At 36.6% G+C, this 19,006-nt stretch overlaps 1 protein-coding gene across 5 annotated transcripts in view; it reads left to right on the top strand.

Moving 5' to 3' along the window:
• Positions 1-19,006, top strand: part of glceb (glucuronic acid epimerase b) — an 83,275-nt gene that overhangs the window by 13,465 nt on the left and 50,804 nt on the right. For all 5 annotated transcript variants that reach the window (XR_009804292.1, XR_009804291.1, XM_061887444.1 and 2 more), the window contains exons 2-3: positions 12,719-12,808; positions 18,104-18,618. Coding sequence is in view for 3 of the 5 variants with exons in the window: in XM_061887444.1 (XP_061743428.1) it covers positions 18,117-18,618 (502 nt within the window). In the remaining 2 variants the exon portion in view is untranslated. The remainder of the gene's footprint in view (positions 1-12,718; positions 12,809-18,103; positions 18,619-19,006) is intronic.

Here is a 19,006-nt window from a genome sequence, read left to right on the forward strand (position 1 = left end):
TAGCTTGGTTGACCACCACCACTGGTTTTTACTTACAGGAAGAAATCGTTTGTCGGAATACAGGCAATAAGGGTTTTTACGTGAAAACATATTGAAGTGATACAATGTATTGTAGCCCCCAGAAGAAGTCACACAAAGAAAGTCCAACACTATTTTGACCTTTTATTGCGAATCTTATGATAACTAATTGCACAATTCTGCACAATAACTAGGGACGGCGTGGCGCAGTGGGAGAGTGGCTGTGCGCAACCCGAGGGTCACTGGTTCAAATCCCACCTAGAACCAACCTCGTCACGTCCGTTGTGTCCTGAGCAAGACACTTCACCCTTGCTCCTGATGGGTGCTGGTTGGCGCCTTGCATGGCAGCTCCCTCCATCAGTGTGTGAATGTGTGTGTGAATGGGTAAATGTGGAAGTAGTGTCAAAGCGCTTTGAGTACCTTGAAGGTAGAAAAGCGCTATACAAGTACAACCCATTTATTTATTTATTTAATTCCAACAGGTTTTTACCTGCCTTGCAAACATTTTTGTCTCCGTGCTTCCCCAGACACACATTTCCTCATTTACTGCCAATATGCTTTCAGGCACGAATTGTGTGGGAAAAAATTCAGATGAAATCAAAACCAAACAAAGATAAAACATTACCACCAGCAGGTAGTTACAGTATGTAAATGTATATGCATGCATGCATGCGTATGTGTGTACGTAAGTGCTGAATGATATGGCAAAAAAATTGATCAATGAATTTATTCATATCACCTGACCTCGATTAATATCACGATTATTTAAAAAAAAAATTAAGTCGAATTGTCTTGTGCATGCGAGTATAGTAGCATTCCTACTGTTCACTATTGCAGTATCTTGTAACAAACAATTCCACCATGTTTGATTAAGGTACTATATGCTAACAGCTGATAACTGTCATTTTGTTCATTGTTCTTACAAGAGGTGCAACGGTACAGGTAGTAACCCACGCTCCAGTCCGTACCTCGCTTTTAGGGCCACGGTTTTCCTTTTTTATCGGTATATTTTGTGGGAGTAGAGACAACTTATTTTCCTCTCAAAGTTCTTTTGTTATTTTGCTTGTCATCAAAAAGTGCATTCTGCAGTAAACAAAGTATCATTAGTGTAGTGAATACTATAAGACTTTTATTTCAAGTCAACATTTACAAAACAACACTTTCAAATGTTAAATAATTATTTGTATTCTTTTATTACTTGTATACTTCAGTGCTTCTCACCAGTTTTTTGGCAAATGGCACGCGGTGACCCAGATCGTGGAGTTTTTAAAAACTGAAATACTGTAGCAGCGTATATTGAATACAATTACAATAAAGTGCAGTTTGAATTTGAGGTACTTTAAAATAATGTGTACCAACACGTAAACAAGTTTAATGATTATTTCAGGAACACAATGTTGTTCATCCTCAAACGCAAAAATAATTTGACCACAAAGTGTCTCTATGCAGAGTTTTTTAGTACATGTTATATCAGAGGAGTTGAAACTTTGCAGACACATAAACAAAAATTCTAATTGAAAAATCCATCCATCCATTTTCTACCGCTTATTCCCTTTCGGGGTCGCGGCAAATATTCAGATATAAAAATGCCTTTTTCTGATTAAATTAGTGGGTCTGTTTGTTCTCCCAGTCGGGACTAATAAAGACTCCTCCGAGTGCCTGCAAGTCCGCATTCAGGGCAGGATTACGGGTAAGTTGCAGCAGATAGTGGAATTAAAGCCTGTCACTAAAGCTGCTGGTCCTTCTAAATGTTGCTTCAACTTATTTGCTAGTGTTAGTCATATTTATTTGATTTTGTTATTCTTGGCTGCACTTCCCAGCTGTGTAAGGGGAAGAGGCTGACTGAACATTAATTAGGTCTTGACGAGCCAGATTTTCGCGCCGTAGAACGATACATGGCGCACATACACGGACACAGACTTTCACAAAAACACACGCAAACGTTCACAAACACACACGCATTCACAGCCACACACACAACATCACTGTCAATAAAAGTGGATTGGTCCGAGCTGGATTATCCCGAGCATCGTTGCTCAACATAATACTGCATATTTTTACATTCTATTGTAATGTAATCAAGCTAATGTCATTAGCATTAGCTAATATGATAACAGTTTTATAAGTGTCTGTGTTATTATCAATAACTAGCAAAGGCATTCTGTTTGTATTGTTCCACTTTTGTGTATTCACCAAAACGTCACTTCTGTTTAGCTGATTGGAAAGCAAGCTTCCGTAGCTAGTGGGTTCATGACAATGACTCATGTTTTGTTTGATTTAGCCATTTTACTGCAGTGTTACAGGCACGTTTGGAAACAACTAAGGTGTGTAAATAAACATTTAGAAAATATTTCTTTGTAATTAACTCATGTCACAACATGTAAATCTGCGGCTTATAGTGCAAAGGGGCTAATATATGGAAACCATTTTTTTGCTTCTAAAATTTAGATAGTGCTGCCTATATATCAGTGCGCTCTATAGTCCGGAAAATGCGGTAAACCTTGAATGTAAAAAAAAATTGATGGACTGGTGTTATTTTAGCACATTGTATTCATTAAAGATGGTTAAAGATAAGTCAATACTATACCACCACTTCAGTAGATTGCAAGGTTTGAAGCTCTCAGTTCTGTCTTGCACACAATTAGCCCGCCTTGAGATCCTTTCCGTCCCTTCCTGACATTCACACATGATTGGGATTGTAAATGAAGTTTTCCTTGTTGAGCGGTTGGATGTGTGGCCTTGGCCTTGGAGACCTATTAAGTTTTTATTGGATTGGCAGCGCATACTAAAGTGGACAATGCGGTAATGCTCAAGTGCTTTGCTGCAACTTATGCAAGAAGCTGGGCCCGCAGACAGGGACAAGTCCTCTGCACTTGAGTTTAGTCCTTTAAGCAATTTAGAATCTATGTTTACAAGGTAAGGTTGTATTTTACCACATCCTTCACTTATTGTGTGAGTGAAGAATGCACAGATGCTACCTGGTGGTTGTTTGAGCACACTGCATCTAGTTCTGGATGGTCCCACTCTTTAATGCCTCACTTAAGAACTTTCAGGTTTGGTTGATTGTGGTAGACAAAGCGGTCGAGTTTTGTCTTATAAAGACCACTTTTCCCATGAGGACCAGCACATTGGGGCTGCAACTAACGATTATTGTGATAGTCGATTAGTCAACGATTATCTTAACCATAAGTAGGGTTGCAAATGGGTGGAAAGTTTCCGGTAAATTTCCAAAAACTTTCTGGAAATATACCAAGGAAGGTTTTAAGCTTGGGAAGTTTGGAAATGTTGACCATTTTTTTATTTGAAGAATGTACTGCACATGTGATGGAGGAATGCACAGAAGGGTTGAAATTCTACTGAATTTGAATTTTATCAGGTTGTTTTAGCTCATAATCATGCTGCAAGATCTAGCATGTTGCATTCAATGTTTATTGCCATTACTTTCCTGTTAATTCCCATAAAGTATTGTTAATTCCCATGGAAAGCTTCCAACTTTGAATATTCCCAGATTTTTGCAAGCCTAACAATAAGTCGACTAACCAAATAATAAAGTGTACCTTTATATTTAATGGGTTTAATTTTCCATTGACTTCTAAATGCATCTGAAGTTACTTTAGGCATGTACTTACGAAAAACAAAGATGACTAATTAATTCATAATTTATTTTTATACTGTATCTGTGCTGCTCATTCAGCTGTTACAAAAATTTAAATGACTAATAAAATTGTGTCCATTTAAAAGAAAGGAAAGGCTAAGTGCCAAGAAAATTTTTACCGTGTTTATGTCTTTAAAAGCATTTAGAATAGTAACAGTGAAAACAAACAACAAAACACAAAATCTAACTTCCTCAAAAAGAAAAGCATTTTGTGATGTTTAAAAATCTGCACACTGATAAATTAACTATTGATAAACTCTTGGCAGTTTTAGCACTCTAACAGACTCAATGTGTAAAATTATTTAGTTGATTAATTTTTAAAATGTTGGTTATTTAATGGGTTGTATGTTTAATCTTATGTAACCTCCGAATTGGTGCCTGTCTGTCTCTCTCTGCATGTGCTTGTGTGTTCACGCGCGGTTCGCTCGCTCCCTTTATATCATAATTATAATATTAAAAAATATCCAAATGACCATGGTCAACGTTTACATATCTTGGAGGTTTTGGCCTGGTAGTTGACAATATCAGCTTGTGTGCAAATTATCACCGGGGTTTAATGGCTACTAAATGTAACCACACTCACCTGTGACCTGTTTGCTTTTAATCAATGTGTGTGAATAAAAAGCTCAGTGAGTTTCTGGGATCCTGACAAACCACTACAGTGCTCGTTTCACCCAGTGCTATGCTGAATTTGCTGATCCGCGGAAGGCGGTCATTAAACTATATAAAATAGGAAAAATATTTAAAAACATACACAAGTAATTACAACATTTAATTAGCATTGTTTTAAAGTGTTTATATTGGTGAAAACTGTATCACAATATGAGAGTTTTATAATGGTCGATATCTAAAATTAATTATTTTTTAAGACCTATCAAAAGTAAGAACAATGACAAAAATATATCAAATGTAAGCATTTTTTTGATTATAAAATATCACCTTCTTCTTAATATAACCCTTTGATACTGTTACCTGATTGTTAGCACGTCTCTCCCAGTGATCAGTAATCAATTCCTGCTCAGTTTTCAGAGAACAAGTACCTTTGTTCATGCAACCAACCTTTCTTTACAACTTCCGATTTCTTCCGACGAAAAAAAACCCAAACCATTTTATCGAATGCATTTTTTATTGATATTACGCGTCTTTCACGGTGCATCTTGATATCGTTAATATCAGCCACCATATTCTCTCTCTGTCTAGCCATTTTAAAAGCATTTTTCCTGCATACATTTGAAGAATGGAATCACCTCAGCTACCCTACTCCATCAGAAGCCCTTGCTTCCCATATTTTCATTTTTTCATATCTGCCTAAGACTGAGGAATATAAACCATCAAAGCCTTTTTGAAGCTTCCTTCTCCCTGCCAAAATCCTTTTTCAATGCCGACAGCATGAGCTGCTTAATATTCCAAACTAGTCGATGGCCTTTTCAGTGAACTAACAAGGTTCTGAAGATTCAAGTCTTGTCTTTCCAATAGATAGCTGGAATTTAGCCTTATTTTCCAAAAATATCCTGGAAGTGTTACAAACAGGTCAGAGCTTCAAAGGCCAATCCTTTGGGCGTAATTTTGGATATGGGACGTTTGTATTGTTTCATGTCTCTCCAATATGTATCAGTTATTTAAATATGGAGTTGTGCTAAGGGTTCTTGGAAAATTCCTGGAATCTGGCATTTTTATTCCCACATATAATTCCAGTCATGAAAATAGGATGTCATTGTCAGATTGCCAAATACACTGAATCACTTGGTTATTCTCCCCCTAGAAGACAGTTGGGTGATCTTACCGTCTGGTGACCTTGTAATAGGGTCTGTATATAGCATTATACATACAGTAGAACCTCGATTTATGAACATCACTTCCTGTACAAATGGCCATGGCCATTTTAAAGTGGTGGGGCTCCCTCGTTAACAAGATGTTTTTACATCCTGTACACACCGGGCTCGGCCGTTTGGAAGGGATTTGACAGTTAGTGGCACTTTTGACATGTCTGTTCCCACGATTGTCGTAACTTGTCAGCCTGTTTTAGAGATCACTTTGTCTGCTCAGAAAAAGTTTAATTGTGTCCAAACTCTCACAGTTTTACTGTATAGCTTCGGGTAGCTAGACAACAACTTTGAGCGAGCGTTTACTTTAGTTAGCCTACGACTTGCGGCACCTTCAGTTTGAGGGTTTTATCAGCGAAGGGGGCTTTATTTTGCAGCAAGTCTTTAACTGTGATGAGACCAAGAAAGATATCACAGCGGACCTTAGAAGACCATAGAAGGCACTACCGGGATACAGGGCAATGAAGGATCACCTCACACTGATAGCTAGCGGTGATTACGTGACGCGACTGCTTATTGATCCGAAATTCCCAGTGTTCAACAATGTCAAGAATGTTTTCAGACACAAGGTAAAATGGTTTTCTTTTTTTGTTTTTAAATTGTGGCAACATGATGGTTAACGTTTTTGAGTGAACCAAGGATACTTTTGTGTGTGCTTGTTGACATTTACACTTGCTGTAATGTTTGGATAATAATGATGGTTACCCTATTGTCTTCTTGTCATGTTTGTTTGAAATACAGCTATAATTAGTGTGCTTTTTTTTTTTAACAGAAATAGGGACTTTTTTCAAGGCGAGAACATAGATTTTTTTATAGGGAACTTTGGTTCATTATACAAACTTTTCGGTTTATGAACCATGTTCTAGAACCAATTAATTTCGTAAACCAATGTTCCACTTTACAAATCAACAGGTCACCACGGCACGCTTCATCGGAACACTTAGGTTTCTTAAGTTTTTAAAGTTTTCATGCTGTAATATCTTTTGTAGAGTATTCTTGTGAAGTCTGAGCTGGTAAAAAAATGGAAATTACAAAAATAGCCAACACATTTAACTTATTACGTTTTACCACGTAATAAGTCAAAAATGCTGCCTAATCGTTTCCTTACATTATTCATGTACTATTTTATTTTGTATTGTGCAGCCTTTGTTCACATGGCAATTATACAGTTTTTGTTTTTTTTTCATTTTTGATTAAGACTAGCGTACCGAACCGAGCCCAGCCTGACAAAATGTAAAACCTGCTGCCTGCTCTCCTGAATATGTGTGACTGCGACACAACACCTTTATTTTGTACTGTGCAGCCTTTGTTCACATGGCAATTATATTTGTTCTTTTTTTTTTTCATTTTTGATTAAGACTAGCGTACCAAACCGAGCCCAGCCTACAAAATATAGAACCTGCTGTCTGCTCTCCTGAACATGTGTGACTGCGACATAACACCTCTCTGCATGCAAACTCAGCACCCGTGAAACCCTCTTTATTCCCTAAATCCAGCATGAAATCACACTGTTTTTGAGGTTGGGAATTTGGCATGGTGCCACTGCCGAGGCAAAGAAAACCCTTAGCAGCATTAAAATAGCTTGAGATATTTCATGTTGATGCTTTTTGATGATGCTGATAGAGTAGAATTTTATCCAGCCACATCACATTCTCCCAGCTGTACATTTACTTTATATATATACATATCCCCAGCTCCAGCAGAAGTAATAATTTCTGTCTAATGTTCAAAATGTATTCACAAGAGTGAGCCTGAAAGTTGATGCTCATGATTCATATGCGTGGTGGCAACTGCTTTCTGAAGAGAGGTTGACTGAAAGGGACAATATGTAAAAGCAGTGTAAATGGTGTCAGCGCAGGGCTAAACTGAGAGGGTCTTCTCAAAGAGGAGCTGGAGTGCTGCTTGGCTCTAACTGCTTTTTAATACCCAAAGCTTTCTTTGACCTGGTTTGTCTGTAATATGTTTAGAATCCCAGCAGTTGTGGAATTTTAACACATTAGGTATGATAAGCTATTCTTACTGTATGTCACGGGTCAACTATAATTACAGTTATATTAGCACGGTTTTGTTTGTGTTGTTCAACAAGATAGTTAATAAGGTATATGTCTAAGAGAGAGGAATATGGTTGTGTGAGACAAAAAGTACCGTATTTTTCGGACGATAAGTCACACAGTTTTTCTCATAGTTTGGCCAGGTGTGCGACTTACACTCAGGAGGGACTTATGTGTGAAATTAACGCATTACCGTAAAATATCAAATAATATTATTTACCTCATTCACGTAAGAGACTAGACGTATTAGATTTCCTGGGATTTAGCGATTAGAAGTGACAGATTGTTTGGTAAATGTATAGCATGTTCTATATGTTATAGTTATTTGAATGACTCTTACCATAATATGTTACGTTAACATACCAGGCACGTTCTCAGTTGGTTATTTATGCTTCATATAACGTACACTTATTCAGCCTGTTGTTCACTATTCTTTATTTATTTTAAATTGCCTTTTAAATGTCTATTCTTGGTGTTGGGTTTTATCAAATGAATTACTCCAAAAAATGCGACTTGTACTCCAGTGCGACTTATATGTTTTTTTCCTTCTTTATTATGCATTTTCGGCCGGTGCGACTTATACTCCGAAAAGTACGGTAAGTTATATGAATGCCAGAAATTCAGTCGTCGATACTGCAGCGGCACAATTAATTAGATTTTAATCCCGATCCCGATTTTTCAAGGACATGGTCATAAAGGCAATAAAGGAACGTTTGTATGTGTTTATCATTATAGATTCTTCTTTAAGAAGTGGTATGTTCACTCTTAGGTGTGAAATTTCTTCTAAGTGCTAAATGAAATGCAGGTTGTATTTCTGATCAATTGATTAAAGGCAGGGTCAACTACAGGAAAGTTCTGTATTGAAAAGCTTTACATGAAATGGCAATCAAACCACTACTTGAATCTAGACACATTTTTATTGGTAGCTTGTTAAAGGGTTTTATGAGAATGAGGAGCGTACTTAAAGCTTTTTACTGAGTGTTTTTAAATTTTTGGTCATGTGAATGCATTCTGTTGACAGGACCCTATTATGGAACGCAAACTTTATCCAAACGCACTATAGTTTACACACAATCACCTCTTTTATTCACATACCACTAGGGAGGGGTACCTCTCACAGAACCGATACGATACCAGTAACCTGGCGTACGCCTTTTTGCATTCCAAAGTTGAGATGTATCAAGACGTGGAAATGTGCGTTGCCTCATGCCAACTTTATGCTTCACGTATGTACATTTCTATGGGCTGAGGTTACTTTGGGTAACACGAAGAGGTGGTCGTTCTGTCTTTGCTAACATTTGATTTCAACAATGTAAAAAGGATCAAGGCAAGGCCACACAATTCACTTTTTCGCCAATGCATCTAACGATTCATCTTCATATTTGTCAGGACATCTGTTATTTTATGTTGGTGATGATTGTGCCACCTATTGCTGTCACAATGTGCTTTTTGGACTTCTTGGCCGTTTCGGGCGGGTAGCAGCAGCCGGCGTTGGTTGGGGCACATTGGTACCGGAGACTGGGGAATGTCCCGACTTGGTGTCACGCACAGCTGCTACCGCAAGAAGTTCTCCTGTGTTGTAATAACAAATTGAGTAATCAAACAACAGTTAAAGCCTTTCATATAGTTTTTGGATGGTGCTGGTATTTTTAAATGTAAAAGGTGGCATTCAAACTAATATTACATCATTTTCACATAAAACTCATCTGGCTCATGTCAGTATGAGTACAGTTTGTTGCAAATCACACAAATTATATTTATATTATGGGTAATCCGTACACCTGCCTCTTCGGAAGTTTTACTTACCATTGTAGCGACTGTCTTCTCAAACGGGGTGCAGCAGTAATTTCCCTAAGTTGGTTTGGGCCATGCACATGTATCTTCTTATTCAACTTTTTCCTAACCCAAACATTTATTTTTATTTTTTTCAGTCTGTGTTCAGTTCTCAGAGACACAGCAATGACAGGCTGACAATAACTCTGTTGTCTAGTCTTTTGTTGCGTCTTAAACAGGGTTTATACTGTAATTGTTTTACTTATTATGTACCAGCTGTTTGATTTTTACATTTTGTAGTTTTCATTGTCAAATCTGGAGGTGTGCAATACGCATGTACAATCGCTAATGCTAATCGGTAGCAAGTCGATGGAAAATGCAATGTAAATTAGCATCGACCTAGCACATTTTCAAAAGTGGAGCCTTACTTCAACGTTAAAGCATTGTTTATAAGCGTACTTGCTTTGTTGGCATGGACAATTTCAAGATTGCCTACAGGCAGTGCGGCAGAGTCTAATCTGAAAGCTTGTTTACCTGCCAAGTGGTTAAGCCTCAGAGTCTGCAACCGCATGAGACGTCACGTGGAACAAAGGTATCGAAATATGGCGCCGTTTGATTTTACTTGACTCGATACCCAGTAGTACTGACAGTTTGACCGGGGGCCTATAAAAGTACCATATTCGGCACCCACCCCTATATTGCACCCAAAAGAACCATTACTGTGTGTTTATTTTCATGTGTATTACTCTGCTTGCACCAGAGCTCATTTGTGATGCTACTGTACGGCTACAACGCTGAGTGTCAATAATCCACATGTTTTGTGTTTTTGTTTTTACAAATACAGACATAAAAGCAGCAGTCTATAATGAGCTGCTCAAATCTGGGACAATTGGACAATCTCTCATTTTCCATTCCTCACCACCTGCCTTCAGCATGCTAGGCCTAAAAAATATCAGTAGAACCATGCAGTGGACATGGTCGATTGTGTAAGACTGACATTTCTCCTTTTCTTTTTGTTAAGGTACAGTTTATTTTTGAATTGAACTGAATTTTATTTATAAAGCACTGTTTTCTAGTGACTCAAAGCGCTTTTTACATAGTGAAACCCAATACCTAAGTTAAATTATAACCAGTGTGGACGGCACTAGTAGAAGGTGGGTAAAGAGTCTTGCCCAAGGACACAACGGCAGTGACCAGAGTGGCAGAAGCGGGGATTGAACCTGTAACCCTCAAGTTGCTGGCACGGCCACTCTACCTACCAAGCTATACCGCCCTTATTAGCAAAAGATGCCCTAATTTTATTTACCATAAATTCCGGACTATGAGCCGCTACTTTTCTCCAACACTTTGAAACCTGTGGCTTAAAAAAGTATGAGGCTAATTCATAGAAAAACAACAAGCAATTTCACTGAAAGGTGTGTTCCTACAATGTCGCTATCTCTTGGACAAGTTTGTTTATTGCAAGTGCTGCTGTGTCCTTCCATTTAGTGCTTTCACCCGGAAGTAGAAGTTCTTTTCCGTTTTCCGCCGTCCATAGTATTCTTACTCATATGGATTCTTCACATTTGTAATTTTTATAATATATCTAAAACTGTTTATACTTACTAAACCATCCCATGTGTGATTTCTGTAGGAGTTTTTCATTCATATTTCTACGTTCAATCGTAATGTAATGAAGCTAATGTCGTTAGTTAATGATAATATGCTAAAATGTTTAAGAGAATCCGTGTTAGTATTATTAATTTAACAACAGCATTCTTTTTTGTCTAGTTTTATGTTTCACAAATTCCTCAGTAAATTCACCAAGACGTCACCGTGGAGTTATTGAGTCTGTTAAGCTGACTGTAGAGCTGGCTTCCTCAGCGAGTGGGTCCATTAAGATGACATCTGTTTTGTTTATTCAACCGTTTTACTGCCGCGTTAAAGAAACTGTTTGGAAACAATTGAGGTATGTAAATAAAGTTTTACGTAATCTTTCTGTGTAAATAACACATTTTACAACATATACCATACTGTATATCTGCGGTTTATAGTCTAGTGCGGCAAATATATTAAGAAAAATATAAATTCTAATAATTTTGTGGGTGCTGCTTATACACCGGTGTGCTCTATAGTCAAGAATAGTAGATCATCAATATTTTTGGAGTTTGTCTAGACTTGCTGTCGTTGATATTTTTGTGCAGCCATCATTACTTTTTTAATTGTCAATTATTCACCTCTGCTGTACATTTTACCGTTCCAGACCATTGCGTTACAGTATTTTGTCAATTACCGGATTTAATTAAAAAATCAATGTCATCCTTCAGTGTGTCAAAACCAGAACAATTTTAACAAGCTCGAAATGTATTGATCAAATTAATTGCTGAGTAAAGTATCCATGTCTTGCTGCTAATTTGCCTCGACAGATTGGTTGGGCTGTCAGAACACAGATTTATTCTGCACAGCTTCCACTTCACTGTAAATGTTTTTTTTCCTCTTATCTTGATTTATTTTGCATCCGTTTCAGAGTCCAAGAATTGATTTAAGATTGATTGCAATGTAGCTACAGTGAAAAATAATTACCAGAGGTAAAATGTGACTCAAGCATAGTGACGAAAAGCTGCTTTGCTTGTAAAATAAATGTCTTAATGTACTACCTGCAACAAATTAATCCTGACTAATTCCGTATTTATGTAATTGTTAATATGCATAGACAATTATGAACATTTTGTTTTATGTTAAGCAGATATGCTAACATGCATTAGTGCAGTACATCAACCAAATGTTATATTTTTTTTTACAAAAAAGTGTTATTTTATTGCATGTTATTGTTTATTTTTAAATAAGGTAACCATGGACTGCAGATGGAAATGAGCTGTTTAGCTGTAATCTCTTGCAGAACATATATGTATTTGAGCTTAATGTCTCTGTGCATAGTCACTTCAAAAAAATACTAAACTAACTAAATGCATTTCTTTTAGTGAATAAAAAAAATATATAAATGCTTTACTGTGGCCCCAATCTATCTTGGAAATGATCATTGAATGCAATGTAGAATTGCACTGTGTATGTAGGGGAATGTGTGTGGACATTTGCATAAAATTTGATGACTTTTTTTTCCAAAATGCGCAATTATCTCTGAATTCCCAACACGCAGATTTACATATCAGTTTATTTCTATTTATTCCTGTACATTTACCTTAAAAAAAATCCCAGAATTGTGAATACAGCCTGAAAAATGGTGTTAGAGTAAAAGAAAATCTGCCTAATTGATAACAATTATTAAATTTAAAAAGTGAAAATAAACAATTTGTATTTTCAAAAGCAAAATTGCATATTGAACAGGAACATGTGTACACACTGGGAATACATTAATTGTTACAGATGCAGTAAGCCATTGTGTTTTCTCTCATGTGTAGGTGGCCTGTTAACAACTAGCAAAAAGCCTCGATGGTGAGCTTGGCTACGATGTGCGGCCACTTGACGGTTTCTTTGTGAGAGGACTGAAGGTCAGTATTAAAATTGTCAACGCATACGTCATAAAAATAGTGCAATAAAATTATACGGACTTTACAGAGATGTAGTTAGTCTTTGCATGCCATTACTTTAACATACTGCACACTTCTTTAGGTACTCTCCATACTCCACTATGCTAAGGTTATGAGAATCGAAAAAGTGATTTCATTCCTGGGAGTCTTTTGTGGTTACATTTCACAAAAAAAGGATGAAAACAGGGCAATTTTCAAAGTGGCTATTTCGTCAAAGGGAGGAAATAAAGCCAATATGTAGAAACATTAGCACACAGCATGTCATAACTTTGAATGAAGGTTTTTAATGTGCTCCGATCAGAAGGGAATCTTTACCAGTGGCAATGTCAGCACGTCGCCTACAGTTAATATTACAGGTAACAAATTAACTTATACTGCCTGTCAAAATCTGATATAACTAATTTAAATATGCGGACATAGCAAAAGAGCCGTGGTGTATGGGTGGAGCGGAGTGAATGTATTATAGGTTCTCAGTGTAACGCGTTTTGATTCACAAGAAAAAAGCACTATATGAATTAAAACCATTATTCATTATTAACATTGGGTGCCATGATCTTTCTGCCAGCAAACCGCAATTTAAAAAAATATATACAATTGCTGACATGTTAAAAGTGCAATTTTAATGTTGATTTTGTGCATTTATTAGTAAAAAAGTGTATTGCAAGCAGAGTCCTAAAATATGTATCGTTGGTTTGGGCCGATTACTCGATTAATTGGACAAACTAATAGATGACTCGATTACTAAAAAAAAAAAAATTTGATAGCTGCTGCGCTAGTAAACTGAATCAAAAATAGAATTAGAATTGCAAAAATGTTTATTAATTCCTGTCCCTAATTAAGATCCCATTAGACCAGAGGTACACAACCTTGTTTGCACCATGAGGCATTGTTATCACGGACCGGCCTTCCACGGATGGCAGATAAATACAGCAAATATAAGTATTAAAAATACATCTTACCATAACGTTGAATTAGTGGGAGCCCTGGGCTTGTTTGTTTGCGATGACATTCTCCCCGGCAAGTCAATGATTTATACAACATACCAATAACCTAACATGTACTGCAGATGTTAATTAGCATTTGGCTACAATCTAAAGCATTTACATTGTGTATGTTCATTAATGTGCATTGTCACATGTAACAAAGATATACACTGAAAGCGCAATTTACAAACTTATTTGGTTCTTCAACATGTTTCGTAAACCAGAAAGGAATTTTATTATACATATATAAACAAGCTTATTGGTGTGTTCTAGAGGGACAGGTGAAAGAAAATGCGGTTGTTTAGAAATTATTTATTGCTTTTGAGCGGCCCGGTAGCAAATGCGTCTTGGACCGATGGTTGGGGACTACTGCGTTAGATTTTACCCTCATTGTATGGTTTTAGTCAGTGTTTTTTATCTTAATATCAATACATGCAACTGGCATACCCGCCCTTTAAAAATGTGATGAAAGGATTCCGCTGTTTTTTGCCTCCCTTTGTTGAAAAGTATGCTTAATCCCTCAGTGGGCTACAGTTGAGTAATGCACTGCTTAATCGTCCAACTGGAGATAAAATACACAGGCACGTTAAAGCTGCTTACAACATATCGGCCATTTTTAAACCATGCTATCAGTGATGCATTTACATGTTGATTTGTTTACAGTAATTCAGGTCACTTAAAGTCTTTAGTTTCTCATTGTTGGAAAGGAAAAACTTGAACCCATAAAAAAGACTGCTTGGTGTTAAACGTTGAGTTTAATTGAGAGAATATTTGCTAATTATGTTATTCATGGTGCTTGTAGAAGTAGCTCGAGCAGCATCCAGTAACAAGTAATCCTGAAAGCCATCATATGTTCAATCACTGGCATGCTTAAATGACTACTATTTAGCTCTAATTGACAGTTTGGTGTTAGCTTTACAAATGTTAATGCAAATGACGTTGCAGTAAGTGTGCGCAGCTAAATATAGCCCCCAAGCATATGTGTGACAGACTTTTAACATTGCTAGTTTTCACATGAGAAGTAACGTTGTACAACCCAAGTTTACACAACAGGACATTAGAGTTGATCAATTCAAAACAAGTGTTGCTTCTATTTTATTAGTAACTCCTATTTCTTTCCTGGAATCAAAGTTAAAACTGACGAAGTTCACATTGATGCAAACAACAGTATGGCTTCCATTTTCGTTTTAATCACCACGTGTTGCCGTTTCAAGGAAGCAGCAAAATTTGACAGAACATTGGAACTTTTTTGGGGGTGCATTGATTTCACAGATTGCATCCCAACATTCGCTGTTTCCCTCAACAATAACAACTGATACTAATCATAGTAGACTTCATGAGATCAAACAACTAGTTTTGGACAAATGATGCAGAAAGTTAATATTTTTGAGCCTAAATATATGGAGGATGTGCTATATGTTTTAGACAATGTGTGATAAGCAGATCCAGCTATAATGAAACACTAAGCATCATGTAGGAATATTTCAAAGTGCTAAACAATAAATCAAATCTTCTTACATAATAAAACAATCATCTATTGTACAATGTCCGCTCTTACTGGGATGCAAACTGATGGGATATGGGACGTTTATCTTTCAGCACAAGACTTGTGTTACTCATTTAGAAACTCATCGTAATCCTCAATCCTCAGGTAAAAAATGCTGGTAGAAAAAGAGTATATTGCCCGTCTTCCTTGCGATGTATTCTTTTTTAAATTCAATTTCAAAGTTGACCAACTTCTCAGCATATGGCCACAACCTTCAACAATACGAACATGTCTGTCACTCAAATGTCAGAGATGGCAAAGGAAAAAAACCCCACCCAAAAACAACCTTTTGCGCTTATCTATCTCACGTTTTAAAACCTCGAAGTTGATTTGATGTCGATTAATCATGCAGCCAGTTATAAAAAACACAAATGTCTACTGCACAGGACACTGGTTTTCAGGAGGTTTAAAGTCAATAGTCCAGACAGTCCAAACTATCCAAAAATTTCCAGATTTGTTTGGATTTAAGAGCCATCTTAACTAATACTGGAGTACTCTGCTATGTGTATTTATGGCCCATGTACAGTTCCTATGTCTGAGAAATATAGGTGTTTTTTTGTGGCATTTATTTCTTGTTCTCGTTCTAAACATTAATTGGGGTGATCTTTAGCTGACTGATGTGGAGGTATTGAATCAAACTCCGGTTATAAGGATTTTTCCCTCTCCCTCCTGTTATCCGAGGACTTGGTTCTCAGTAATATTCAATTCTGTTGGCAGTAATTATTGTGTAGGAAGGAACCTTGTAATTTCTTGCTGGCATAGACAATCACATCGGACATAAAACCTTGGCTGCAGATTGATTTGTCTGACTGACTCTGTTCACTGGTCTACCTACTTTATTTTAAGACATCAGCCCAATTGATTTAGAGTGCTTGCTGATCCAATTCAAAAGTCATTCGGCAAATCTCTTTTGAGATAGACCTCCAATAACATGACCAACATATTTTTTTAGAAAGAAATAAGTCATAGCTCAGGCAAAAACAACAACTTGTCTTTCACTTTAATTTGCTTTACTGTTCATGTCACTGTCATCTCTAACATACTCATCCTCATTCTCAAGTCTAAAGAAATGTAGTTTCAAATAATGTGAATTGGGATTTTCTTGCTTCGGATTGAGGTCACTATATTTTTTAATGGGCTCATACCATGATCAGGACCATGTGTTTACATTTTGAATACATCATAGTTTCTTTTTATATTATAATCCATTATTAGAATTAAAAAAATACATTTGTCGTTGTCTTAACAGGACCTCCTTAAAATCGTAGACAGACAGGAGACGTTCTTAATAGAAAGGCCGAAAATAATCCATCAAGTCAAAAACATGGCACACTCACTATCTTTGAATCTTGGTGGAATTAAAATATTGCTATTTGGTAACAGTAGAAGGGAAAGTCAGACAAAAATACAAATAGACGGAATAGATATTGAAAGGGGAAAAAATTTAATAATAGATTTTAAAATGAACTGGGAAAAGTAGCAAGAAACATGTCAATAATTAATAAAGCATAATATGTTCTAGACCAAAAATCATGTTTTATTCTCCACTGCTCGCTCGTGTTACCATATCTGAGTTTGGGTGTAGTAATATGGGGAAACAACTACAGATGTGCGCTTCATTCACTAACAATGTTACAAAAAATATCAGTCAGAATAATATATAATTTGGATATAGTGAATATACCAACCTTTTATTTATTGAATCAAACCTTTTGAAATGTAATGATTTGGTGCATTTGCAAACAGCTAAAATTACTGTATGTACAAAGTAAACTATATCCTGCTACCCAAGCATTCTTCTCAACAAAAGAGGAAAAATTAAACATTAGAGGAAAATCTATTTTGAAACATATGTATGCACATACAACACTTAAAACCTTTTACATATCTGTGTTTAAATTTATGGAATTTATTAAGCAAAGAAATCAAACAGAGTGCCACTATTATTCAGTTTAAGAAACTGTTTAAATCACAAATGTTCACAAAGAAGAACAATTATGATTAAAATCTTAAACCTTTAAAAAAAAAAAACATGGGATCATGACTATTTGTGTATTTTGATATTTGTTTACTTACTTATGATTTATTTCTTATTTATTTATTCACTGTTCTGTTACAAACAGAGAACAAGAAAATCGGATAAAATTGCTATGATATGAAAAGGGGTAGGATTAGTTAAGCTTTGCTTCTTCCTACTCCTTTTCGGACGTGCTGTAATGAAACAACTGGAAATATGTGATGCATTACATTGTATCGTATGCATGTCCAAAATAAACTGAACTGAACACTAACTCTACAGTACATTTATGTGTATAATAACGACAAGACATTAAAAAAAAGTAAATGCATTAATTCAATGCGATCACTCTTCCTGGCTTGTTGGTGGTGTTTGCCATCATCGTATAGACCCATGGCATTAAAGCCAGGTTGCCCAGGCCAGGAGGCTCAATAGCCCTTGAGTACAATAATAATTATAGTGTGATACCGTTTAAGTAACATTTTAAAACTCGTCATTTGGAAATGAGATGGCAGGTTAGTGTGATTTAAAATCGCAGTTTATTTGTTGATTAAATTTTTTAGCCCTAATACAGTTTATTTATCATATACAGTTTCCCTCACCTGTTAGTCCTTTAGCCATACCAAAAGATAGACTCAAAAAAAAAAAAAAATACATAAGTGTTTTTGTATAATTGTTTTGAACATGTTTTTGGTTTGTTTTGCTTTTAGGTCAGCTGTGACCATGCGTTGCCTGGCTGCTCGTGTCAACTATAAGACCCTCATTGTCATCTGCGCTCTTTTCACACTCCTCACTGTCTTGCTGTGGAATCGCTGCTCCACTAACACCTCCTTACGTTTCCTGCCTCGGGCTGCTTTGGTGGCACCCAGTCCCAAAGGTGGTGACGCGAGCAGTCAACAACACCCTCCACAACCTCCAGAACCCCCACCGATTGTTAGTGGGAGCAAGTATGAGGACATCGACTGCCTGATTAATGATGAATCCACAGTCAAAGGCCGACGTGAGGGTGGAGAGATCTACATGCCTTTCAGTTGGATGGAAAAGTACTTTGAGGTGTATGGAAAAGTAGTGCAGTATGATGGCTATGATCGCTTCGAGTTTCAGCATAGTTACTCGAAGGTGTACGCTCAACGGGAGCCCTATCATCCCAATGGTGTCTTCATGTCATTTGAAGGTTACAATGTGGAGGTCCGGGATCGAGTCAAGTGCATAAGTGGAGTGGAAGGTAAGATCTTCTTTTGCACACTTTCAATGAGATGTGTTATTGCAAAACTCTATATGACTTTAATTTGTATTACAGATGGACTTTTGTTTTCATCGGCCCTACTTTTTGTATTTGTTTTGGGTTTGGATTCATAGTGTTTGCCCCGGTTTTCGTATGTTGTCTTGGTTATTGTACGGCCATATATTGGACCTACAGTAACAATAAACGGTAGTAATTATAACCACAGTAAATCTTCCAATGGTTAATATTACTGTTTTAAAATAAAAAATTGTTGAAAAACCGTGACTGATAACTGCACTTTGATCAACTCATAGACTGACTGGTGCCAGCTCGCTAGCCTAAATGCTAACATAAAAACAAGAGACATTAACTACTTTCCCCATCGAGA

Source organism: Nerophis ophidion, linkage group LG25, assembly GCF_033978795.1.
Source record: "Nerophis ophidion isolate RoL-2023_Sa linkage group LG25, RoL_Noph_v1.0, whole genome shotgun sequence".
NCBI lineage: Eukaryota > Metazoa > Chordata > Actinopteri > Syngnathiformes > Syngnathidae > Nerophis > Nerophis ophidion.